At 36.7% G+C, this 12085-nt stretch overlaps 1 protein-coding gene across 9 annotated transcripts in view; it reads right to left on the bottom strand.

Annotated features, from left to right (window-relative positions):
- Nucleotides 1-2087: 2087 nt before the first annotated feature.
- The window catches only part of LOC142336018 (V-type proton ATPase 116 kDa subunit a 1-like), a 48181-nt gene continuing 38183 nt past the window's right edge, over nt 2088-12085 (bottom strand). For 5 of the 9 annotated variants that reach the window (XM_075384486.1, XM_075384487.1, XM_075384490.1 and 2 more), the window contains 4 exons: nt 3975-4250; nt 3493-3636; nt 2677-2822; nt 2088-2410 (listed from right to left, as the gene is read on the bottom strand). In XM_075384486.1, the coding sequence (XP_075240601.1) occupies nt 2317-2410; nt 2677-2822; nt 3493-3636; nt 3975-4250 (660 nt within the window). In that variant the 3' untranslated portion in view covers nt 2088-2316. Of the gene's footprint in view, nt 2411-2676; nt 2823-3492; nt 3637-3974; nt 4251-4303; nt 4508-12085 lie in introns of all 9 variants that reach the window. The other 4 variants (XM_075384488.1, XM_075384493.1, XM_075384492.1 and 1 more) reach the window with 1 other exon arrangement.

Below are 12085 nucleotides of genomic sequence, written 5' to 3'. Positions count from 1 at the left end.
CAAATATTAGTGAAATAATAGAAAGACAATCCCTGATTGAATTCATTGAAGTTTGATCAAATAATTAAAAGACTAGACCTAAAAGTGTAAACAAATGAATAGGGAAAGTCACTTTGAAAAAAATATCAAAAATTGAAAAAATTAGCAACGTTCGAAGTCAAATTAGCGCATGAAAAAGATCCACAATTCAGAAAGCCAAATTCTGTTCAAATACCGTTTTCACGCTCTACATTTGTTTCACTCGCTTTTTGGCTCCACTTCTGTTGTTCATAATTACTTCTCCGATTTGACAAAATGAAATTGAGAAATTTTACAAACATAGCCGGCAGATTGCCGGAAAGTACCCGCCGTTGACGCGCTTGATGCTCATCGGGCTTGAAACAGAAAGAGATAAATTGACCGTTTTTTTCAACTTTTTTTTAAGTGTCAAAAAGTGTTCTAATCTAGCGTGCAGTTTCTGTTGGATTCTAAAACTATACTTAATTCAGCATCTAAACTGAAAGCTTAATAGAACTGTCAGCGAGCAAACACTCTAATGAACTTTGATGACCTAATTCTCAATGAGTTAATGACCGGGATCTATCGGTATCCCGTCTATTTTCATTTTGCTCTTTTGACCATGAATGTATTCACTATCTTGCGTAATTCATTGAGTCAATGGATTTGAAAACCATTCAATTGAAACAGTGAGTGAAATCAGAAGTCAAATGTGAAAGTCGTGATTTATCTAAAACGAAAAACGTGATCAAAGGGTAAAGCGAATTAAAAAAAGGAGAGCGCCTAAATAATAGCCGTTTGAGAGGTTGACGGCGGTCATTAAAAAAAAACAGCGCAAGACAATTCAAATTCTTTGAATTTTAGAATGGAGAGCGCCTAAATAATAGCCCTTGAGAGGATGATTACAAACATAGACGGCAGATTGCCGGAAAATAGCCGCCGTTGACGCGCTAGACGCACATTGCGATTGAAACAAAAAAGGAGAGATAGAAATAGACAATTTTTTCCTAAGTTTCAAAAATTGTTCTAATTCAGTGTGCAGTTAGATTCTAAACTTATTCTTACTTCGGCTTCTAAACTGAAGGTTATTAAGCTTTATACCATTATCAGCTAGCAATCGCTCTAATGAACTTTGATAACCTAATTCAAAAAGACTTAATGACCAGGCTTTGTTTATACCATTTGTTTTGATTTTTCTCTGACATTGATCGTATTCACTAAATTACGTACTACAATGCTTGACAGAATTAAAAATCCATTCAGTTGAAACAGTGAGTGAAGTAAGTCAGAAGTCAAATGTGAAAATCGTGACTTATTAAAAACGAAAAACGTAAAACCAAAAGCTAAAGCGAATTTAAAAAGGAGAGCGCCTGAATAATAGCCGTTTGAGAGGCTGACGGCGGCCATTAAAAATGAGCCAAAGGGACGGAAAAACGGCTAAAAATGGTAATCTATATGCTCCATTCTCTCAAAAACACTGTTCAACGTCAAAGTCATCCACTGAACGGAGCACATAATCAAGAACTTCAAGAAAACCAATGTCTTAAAATCGCATTCAAAAGGGGCTAATTGCTACACGCAGGACTGTAGCTTTTAACTACAACAAACTTCGTTTGTGAGCAATTAATCACAATTACTCCTCTTGCTACATTAATACTTTTGTCGAACGGAGTTTTAATGAGGAAAACATAACCGACTAATCGTCGGAAGAATTCCTCATGATCGACAGGCGAGGCGATTTAACTCAGGGGCTGTAGCCTAGATAACCTGCTTTTTAAAGGCGCAAAAAAAAGTTTACCACGCCGGAGTCGCACCAATGACCTCCCAATCCCTGACCAAAAGCACTACCCGCTCGGCTATCTTGGCCTTATGCTGAGTTCTGCTGTAATCGATTTTTTTAACAACAAGCTTTACTTCGGCGTGAGAGCAATAGAGATCATTCAAAAATGAAGAACAAAAGCGCGAAAAAGTCACTTGAGAAGTCAACGAATTTTCTAGAAAAGCGCAAAATGGTCAAGCGAAAAATTTGCATAAAAAAGACCAACTCTTACAATAATTGCTATGAACTTAGTTCAAGAGCAATTAAACAATTCTTTATGCAGTAAAGTCAATTGAGTATAATTGAGTTCAGTCTGTTCAGTATTTTGATTCGATTTATACAATTATTTGATATATCTTTAAAGCATGCAATATACAATTAGGTAAAACTCAGATCAATCATGCAACAATTATTCTCGAAGTAATATCTCGAAGTTCGGTGAAATTCGCAGTCTAGTGTATTGTTTTCTTGATTGAGCTGAGTAATGAATTGTGACGTCATTACTCTTCTAGGGGATTGTCCACAATGTGTTGGAATGAGAAAGGAGTGAACAAATGACCTTCTCCATGGTAGAACTTGCTCTGGAACTCGACCCTGGAACAAGGAACCAATGAAAATAGAACTGATTTTTGACTTCGCACTGATTTCCCAGAAATCCAATTCATTTCAATTCAATTTGATTTGATTTCGATGTTTGTTCAGCAATGCTAATATTAACCCTCGTCAAGCCCGCCGTCGCTTTTTCATAAACAGCAGCTTGAAATTGTCGTTTTTCTTGCGACTATCATAAACTTTAAATTCTTAATTTTTCTGGTGGTAACGAATAAAATGTACTGCAATGACAGACTGAAAGGGCTAACCAGTGCAATCGGAGAGCGTGCAAGAAAGCAGAGAGTCCTTCCATGAGTAGGAGGATGGCGATGGTGAGTACCGCCCAAGCAGCGAACACTGGCGCTACCAGAACCGCACCCAGAAAATTTGAGGAAGCCAGACCCACGTTCATCACCTACCAAAATGATTATAAAAATCGCTGCCTTTGAATTTGAAGCCCGGGATATTAAAAACTCATTACACTGTTCGACAATACACATTTTACAATATATATTCATCGAAATACACACTCATCGACAATAGTCGCCGCTCAATTAGTACTGTATGATAAGATAGTACTGTATTGTAAGAGCAATTTTTTCATTTTATAAAAATTTGCAGAAAAATTCTAACAGTGTTCACATTTCCCAGTTTTGCATAAGCGATACTGCGATGTATTTAACGTAAAATTTGCTCAATTCGATGACAGAGTTGATAATAATGCAACATTAACAAGCTCTATATGACGCTTTAAAATGTCACACATGGTTGGGATACCATTGGTCTCTATCGATGCACCAGCGTAAATCCATAGAAGTTTATAATTTCATTGATGCATCAGCAATTTTATGGGCAAAAATTGACATTAACGCAATTTTGGGATTAACGCCATTCTGAGATAATTGAAAGCCATGTTGGTGACTACCAACCGATATACTAAAATTTGGCAATTCAGTCATGACAGCGGCTTGTAGAGTCAATGTATGTACAAAAAGCTGCTTCAAACGAAGCTAAGATACGCCCAATAAAAGCTCCGCTGAGCTATCGCAGCTGTTAAAAAGAAAGACTAGTGAGGGGTTACTGACCATGGTCCAGAGTACTTCAGACAGTTCAGCGTGTGCCAGACTGAGCGCCCAGAGTCGCAGGTAGGATGCAGTGTGGGAGATACAGCCGAGGCAGAACTCAATTGTATGGATAGCTTGCAGGATCATGATTTGACCAAAGTCAAACTAAACAAACATTGAGTTTCAACACAAAACACGTGACAAGAATACATATGTATCATTAATCTTCTAGAAAGAAAATTTCATCAATCTATGTTACGGCTAAATTCTAAAACTTGGAATAATGATTCAGATAAATGATACCGTTTCAGGTTCAGCTGTCGCGCTACTTTAACAAATGATATGGATTTTTATTGAATCAGGAAAGTATCGCTGTTGATTCTTGATTTTTCACTCTCCTAATTAATTTGAAATTTTAAATGTGGATCTTAAAATTTCAACAGCTAATCCTATGGACACTGTATTGTGTGTCAATTGAGCTATTTTAGTCGCTCGTTGGTGACCTCCTCTTCCTCAGTTTGATTTTTATTTGCATCTCCAGGAGGAATGATCAAATCATCATCGTCGTCATGCAAGGTGTGATCAATTCTCTCTTCAAATTCAGCCTCATCTTCTGAGCTGCTGTCAACAGCCACAGAAGTGTAGCCTCCTTTCTTTGCTTTTTTCCCACGACCTGATTTCTTGTTTCCCGAAGTACCAGCAAACTGCACATTCGCATCGCCATCGTCAGTTTGATTAAGCGCTGAGTACCCACCACGATTCCCCGAAGTTGAAGATTTCTATGAACAAAAACAGAGAAATGATAAAGAAGGGGCTCGGAGAAGTGTCTCACCTCCTCGCCATCATCGTGACCCCCGTGACCACCGCCACCAGCACCCGCCCCGGAACCACCCGCGGCCCCGTTACTACTGTGCACATCCGAGGATATGACTTGGGGCTCTTCGGACTCATTGGCCAGCTCGTCATTCGAGATCAGACCCTGAGCGCCCTCGGCGTCCTCGTTAGAGAGGTTATTCAGGTTTTTGAACGTGAAGCCCTGACAACACACACAAGCTCACATGAATCAACCTCCGATCTCCAATATGATAGATAGATAGATACTATAGAACTGGATAACAGACATTCACTACATGATATACGTAATAAAAATGGACTTGGTGCAAAACAAGCATTTCATGCAACTACTGCATATCAGAGAGCCATTCAACTAAACCATTTTCGAAAAGTGCATTTATAGCGAAGGCAAAATCAACCAGGACCATTAAAGGTCACTTTACTTCCACAAACTAGAAGACACCAAAAAAGTACGTTGGTCACGGGACTACGATCTATGGACAACTAATCTACATGCCTCGCTACATGCATTCAATCCTCAGGCGCTCCTTAAAATTATAGATCTAGCCAGAGATAAACCTCTCCTTGAAGAGATGCTAACAATTAAAATCAAAAATAGTATAAACAGCAGCCATGACAGAGAAACAGCAGCAAACAATCAAGATTAACAGAAAAAGTTAAAAATACAGACCTAAAAAAGTTATCACTCCAGTTTCGCTCGCAAAATTTTAGTGCTTATTAAAGAAACCCAAAAAAAGAAAAGCCACCATTTAACCTGTGATAAGAACAGACAGCAAGCAAGTGAAGCAATGGAGGATCCACCTCACAAGAATTCAACCTTACAAGAAACTTCACCAAAAACCCACATTTGAATCCATCGAGTTCTACAAGGCCTAGGATCTACATTACTGTAATATTTATTCTAACCTCAATACCAGCAAAACTGTTTTTTGTTAAAACGGCTGTGACCGACTGACATGCGCCCCTTTCGAAGTGCAGATCGCTATCTTTGCGGAGATAGAAAGGTCGTATCATTGGAAACAATTGATTTTTGAAGAGACATTTACATTTTCGTTGTATTTCTCGAAATGCTTTGAGAAAAATTAACTTCTCGATTTCCCTTTTCAACTTTCAAAGACAATTTAAATTTTGGTTAAGAAAAGAAGTTCTCCAAAATTTACTTTAAAGCAATTAAAAACATATTTCCGCAGAAACACAAACTCGTACGAAAATGCTTAGCAAGCAACACATATTACAAAAAAATGAATCGCAGTTTTGATTCATTCACAAAAAGTCACAATGACTAAATAGAAACGAAAAAAAATGAATAGAAGACCAATTCTATCTAGATGAACTCACCTATTTTTTAATCGCCACAGCTATTTCGAAAATTAGCAGGAATCCACCAAGTTTTTATTACCATTCCACACGCAAAATTTTCAGGTCTACAGTAAAAAAAAGCCGACACGTTACCGGAATGTAGCCAACATTGAGCCCACTAACCTACGTTGTGATTGAAGTCAGAAAAATAGAGAAATAATGACAACTTTTTTAAGAGCCAAAAAGTGTTCTAATTATTCCCACAGTTTCATTCCGCTCGATTAATATAGCGAAATCAGCCTAAAAATGGACAAAAATCAATATCAATACCAGTTATTAGTACATTCTATGAAAATTTTATAACCTAATGCCCTATGTCTTTGAACATAGTCCTAAATTCATTGCTTTATCATGCTTCTTTTGATTTCACTTATTAAACTTGAAGGTATTCACAAAAACATGCTGGTTGAATTCTAATTTCCATTTAATTGAGCCAATGTGTGAGATAAGTCATAACACAAGATCCATCAGAAACAATACAAAAAAGGAAAAATTTTAAAAAGTTGTTCTTCCATTTTTTATTGAAATCAATGTAATGAAAACGCGGTAAAATATACTGAAACCCTTAAAAATATGAAGGAATTTAATGTTAAAAGCATATAAAATCCTAAATTATTCACACCAGGGGACAGAATTACATTACTACCAACAAACAAAGGAATTACTAAAAATTTTGCGGCGACTGTTTAGAAACAAATCGTGTCTAGGGATAAAAACTATTACCTTCAGTCTAGGGATAAAAACTAGAGGGACAAAATTTTATTGCAATAGCATACCGATTAAATCAGCTATTACTCAGCCCAAGTGAAAAGACAACAAAAAGAACAATGAATGAGGCCAACGTCAAAGTTAAAATGAAATATTAAATACGCTCACTTCACCCTTAACATAAACCCAATAAGATATGTCATTAATGAGACTAAATTTGAAAACCACAAAAACGAATTCTGTCAAATAAGAATGTAAAAAATAAGAATGTAAAACCAGCGCACAGGTTACAAAATAAATAGAATCAAGTATGCGTCATTAAAAGTGATGAGACATGAAAGCAGCCCCAAAATTGGACAAGTTAATAATGTTTCAAAAACTACAGAAAAATCTATAGCTATTAATAGAAAAAAATGATAGGTGCAAGTCTTTCTCATTTGAGAGCCAATGAGACTCATCATTAAAACATGTTAGTGATGACAACACAAAAATAACAACTTATGCGCGAAACACAAAGGCACTAACATTTTAAACTAGCAAGTTTTTAAGCAGAACTATTAGCAGCCGATTGCGGTATTCAAAAAATAAATGACCACCATTAGCAAACATGTATCGCCCCTTTAGTAGCCTTCGCGAAAACTCATGTGATATAACATTAAAAACGAGTCAAATTGCCGCATGTGAAAAAAAAATCCAGCTAAAAATCAAAATTTTGTTCAAACACCAACTTCTCAATTCCCTTTAAAAGCATTTAGAAAGAATGTCAGGCTTTAAACTACAAGCAATTTTGCTCCTGTCACTACTCCAGCATGGCTAAAATCCTTACTCAAATTTGCCTTCTCATTGACATCCAAAAGCCAAAAAATGTGTGAACAGCTCATACAAAAAATTGAGCTGGATTGTTAAAAGAAGAGAAAGCTTAAATAATAGTCGTTGAGAGGTTCGCGGCGGTTATTAACAAATCATTGGGTTGAGGTACATCTATAACTTTTTGGGAACCGCCTAGTGTAGACAAAGACGGAGGCTTTAAAACCATGATTTTATCTGCGAATCGGCTAAAAAAAAAAGAGAAAACATTCATTAAAAACACGAACTAATCAATCAGTCTTACTGGAAATGCCTTTATTCCTTTCAGGCCATCTCTTGCTTAAAGCGTATATAGATTTTTCGTCCACGGGAGCGTGACATTTTTTGCATAATGAATTACATAAATAACGTGATAAATAACAACATAAAAATTGGGGCCATAAATACGGCCCTGAGACTAGATCCAAACAAAAACAAGATATCATGCTTTTTCATATCAAAGATCTCAGTGAAATGAAAAGAGTCTGTCTGAAGATGTTCATGTATGATAACCTAATTATATCTAACGAAAGTTCTTTTAGACAAAACAAAGATCGTCATTGAATTAAGCTGCACGACGATTTAACTTTTTTCGAGAAGGCAAAAATTAATTCAATAGTAGATAAAAGTATTTTTAATCGTTAAGATACCGATAATTTACGGAAAACTCACTCAAACCTCAAACGACTGAAGAGAGGTGGATGAATTTAGGGAGGCTAGCTTTAGCTTAATTGAAGTGCATAGTGTGAGCCCTAGGAGGGGGCGGTAGTAATCCTGGGGGGGGGGGGGGGGGGGGTTGAGGGAAGTGGGAGGTTGGACAGTGCTATGTTACTGCGGAATGAGGTTGAGGAGGTGAAGTGCCGGGGGGATGGGGGTGAAGTGATGTCAAACTCTTCAGTACTACCCTTCACAACAAACTCATGTCTCCTAAACAAGTTCGGTGAACCGCATACAGAGAGAATAATAAGCCGTAAGACTCTAAGAGATTCTAATACCCCAAGGCACTACCTGTTCATCTCGTTTTTGAGGATGAAAAGTCAGACGGATCAAAATTGGTCAAGAAAAAATTGCATTAAAAAGACCACAGTACTAATAACATAACAGACTAACGTCGCGCTCTCAAAGGACCGGCTAGCGGTTGGCTTTGTCAAAAGCTAGCCGCCGTTTAGTGAGGATAGCTTTAGCCTGATTCGACTCGGCAACTTTTAGTTTTCTAGCCTTGTTAGTAAATAAATCAAATAAAAATCTCAATTCAAAAAATTGCAAAATTTTTTAAAAAAGATTCCAGATTTCGCAGTGAAAATGTTCAAAACTATTTTTGTCTCTAGAGTTATCTCAAGCAACCTATCTCCAAGACTTGGAAAGCTTTGTTGGCCAGTAATGATTGTTAAACTCAGAAAAGGAAAAAAAAATATTCAAAAACTTTGAAAACAATAGCAAATTTTAACAAAAATTGAAGCTTGCTAAAATTCAAGATATTCAAGTCTTCAAAACCATTTCATTGTCTCAAGAGACAATCCAGTATCCCTATTTCAAGCTTTAAATAATTTCACTGGCTCATAAAGATCCATAAACTTGGAACATCATAATAATTTTCAGAAAATGAAAAAATTAAATTTTATCAAAAAAATGCTAAAGCTGGAGTCATTAAAATATTCATAAGCATTTCACTAACTCTAGAAACTATAACGCAGCTTATCATCAAACCTGGGAGGAGGTCCCTAGAATCCTAGTGCCGGAAAAAAATCAAGATTCAAAAATCTTGAAAAAATTGCAAACATTTTTTAAAAATTACTGATATTAACATCTTGAAAAACATTCCATTACATCCAGAAGCTACCGGGCGCTACCTGTTTATCCCGTTTTTGGGGACGAAAAGTCAAATGCGCCAGACAAAAAATCGGCCAAGCGAAAAATCGCATAAAAAAGGCCAACATACAAATATAATTGCTACAAACTTCGTTTGAGAGCAATTAATAACTGCAACAGACTTTGTTGGAGAGCAAATGAAAAATAGATTAAATAACGGGCCTCTGTAAAAGAAGGCAATTTGAAGCTCTCAAATCAGGGAACCTCTTTAAACGCCACCTTGACGATTTCAAAGAAACAACAATTCCCAATAACTCGAAACTAGTTTGAGGAAAACAAGGAAGATTTATTCACTTCATTTTTGCATTATCGCTTCGCATATAACTTGTGATTTTTTATCCATTGATTGGCATAAAAACCAATTTAATACTTCGCCTGATTTATTTTGGCCACTTAAATTGTTGATTACAAAACTAATCAGTTTCTCAACTTTGTTGACTTTTTAACTCTAACGCAGGCAATTTTGGACAAATAGCGTCATTTAATGACAATCAAATAAGAAAACAGCTGAAACTAAAGATACACTAAAAATAAACATAGCCGGTAAATTGCCGGAAAATAACCGCCGTTGGCGCGCTTGATGCACATCGGGATTGGAACAGAAAAAAGCGGTGGGGGGTCAAAAGTGGGGGTGTATTCAACCTCTAAGAAACACCCTTCACACCATAAGTATAATTCTCCTAAATAGTTTGACCTGAAAGCAATGCCCACGGGCGCTACCTGTTTATCTCGTTTTTGAGGACGAAAAGTCAAATGCGTCAGACAAAAAATCGGTCAAGCGAAAAATCGCATAAAAAAGGCCAACATACAAATATAATTGCTACAAACTTCGTTTGAGAGCAATTAATAATTGCAACAGACTTTGTTGGAGAGCAAATGAAAAATAGATTAAATAACGGGCCTCTGTAAAAGAAGGCAATTTGAAGCTCTCAAATCAGGGAACCTCTTTAAACGCCACCTTGAAGATTTCAAAGAATCAAATATTCCCAATAACTCAAAACTAGTTTGAGGAAATCAAGAATGATTTATTCACTTCATTTTTGCATTATCGCTTGGCATATAACTTCTGATTTTTTATCCATTGATTGGCATAAAAACCAATTTAATACTTCGCCAGATTATTTTTGTCCACTTAAATTGTTGATTACAAAACTAATCAGTTTTCTCAACTCTGTTGACTTTTTAACTCTAACGCAGGCAATTTTGGACAAATAGCGTCATTTAATGACAATCAAATAAGAAAACAGCTGAAACTAAAGATACACTAAAAATAAACATAGCCGGCAAATTGCCGGAAAATAACCGCCGTTGGCGCGCTTGATGCACATCAGGATTGGAACAGAAAAAAGCGGTGGGGGGGTCAGAAGTGGGGGTGTATTCAACCTCTAAACCTCTAAGAACCACCCTTCACACCATAAGTATAATTCCCCTAAATATTTTGAGCTGAAAGCAATGCCCACGGGCGCTACCTGTTTATCCCGTTATTGAGGACGAAAAGTCAAATGCGTACAAAAAATCGGTCGAGCGAAAAATCGCATAAAAAAGGCCAACATACAAATATAATTGCTACAAACTTCGTTTGAGAGCAATTAATAATTGCAACAGACTTCGTTGGAGAGCAAATGAAGAATAGATTAAATAACGGGCCTCTGTAAAAGAAGGCAATTTGAAGCTCTCAAATCAGGGAACCTCTTTAAACGCCACCTTGAAGATTTCAAAGAAACAACAATTCCCAATAACTCAAAACTAGTTTGAGGAAAACAAGGAAGATTTATTCAATTCATTTTTGCATTATCGCTTCGCATATACCTTCTGATTTTTTATCCATTGATTGGCATAAAAATCAATTTAATACTTCGCCGGATTATTTTTGGCCACTTATATTGTTGATTACAAAACTAATCAGTTTTCTCAACTTTGTTGACTTTTTAACTCTACCGCAGGCAAATTTGGACAAATAGCGTCACTTAATGACAATCAAATAAGAAAACAGCTGAAACAAAAGATAAACTAAAACAAACATAGCCGGCAAATTGCCGGAAAATAGCCGCCGTTGGCGCGCTTGAGGCACATCGGGATTGGAACAGAAAAAAGCGGTGGGGGTCAAAAGTGGGGGTGTATTCAACCTCTCTAAGAACCACCCTTCAAACCATAAGTATAATTCTCCTAAATAGTTTCAGGTGAAAGCAATGCCCACGGGAGCTACCTGTTTATCCCGTTATTGAGGACAAGAAGTCAAATGCGTCAGACAAAAAATTGGTCGAGCGAAAAATCGCATAAAAAAGGCCAACATACAAATATAATTGCTACAAACTTCGTTTGAGAGCAATTAATAATTGCAACAGACTTCGTTGGAGAGCAAATGAAAAATAGATTAAATAAAGGGCCTCTGTAAATGAAGGCAATTTGAAGCTCTCAAATCAGGGAACCTCTTTAAACGCCACCTTGAAGATTTCAAAGAATCAACATTTCCAAATACTCAAAACTAGTTTGAGGAAAACAAGGAAGATTTATTCACTTCATTTTTGCATTATCGCTTCGCATATAACTTCTGATTTTTTATCCATTGATTGGCATAAAAACCAATTTAATACTTCGCCTGAATATTTTTGGCCACTTAAATTGTTGATTACAAAACTAATCAGTTTTCTCAACTTTGTTGACTTTTTAACTCTAACGCAGGCAATTTTGGACAAATAGCTTCATTTAATGACAGCCAAATAAGAAAACAGCTGAAACTAAAGATACACTAAAAATAAACATAGCCGGCAAATTGCCGGAAAATAACCGCCGTTGGCGCGCTTGATGCACATCGGGATTGGAACAGAAAAAAGCAGTGGGGGGTCAAAAGTGGGGGTGTATTCAACCTCTAAACTTCTAAGAACCACCCTTCACACCATAAGTATAATTCTCCTAAATAGTTTGAGCTGAAAGCAATGCCCACGGGCGCTACCTGTTTATCCCGTTTTTGGGGACG

The sequence above is a fragment of the Convolutriloba macropyga genome, chromosome 3 (genome assembly GCF_964194025.1).
Source record: "Convolutriloba macropyga chromosome 3, txConMacr16.3, whole genome shotgun sequence".
In the NCBI taxonomy this organism is placed as follows: Eukaryota; Metazoa; Xenacoelomorpha; order Acoela; family Convolutidae; genus Convolutriloba; species Convolutriloba macropyga.
The sequence above is the reverse complement of the archived record's forward strand: the minus strand, read 5'-3'. Positions and strand labels throughout refer to the sequence as shown.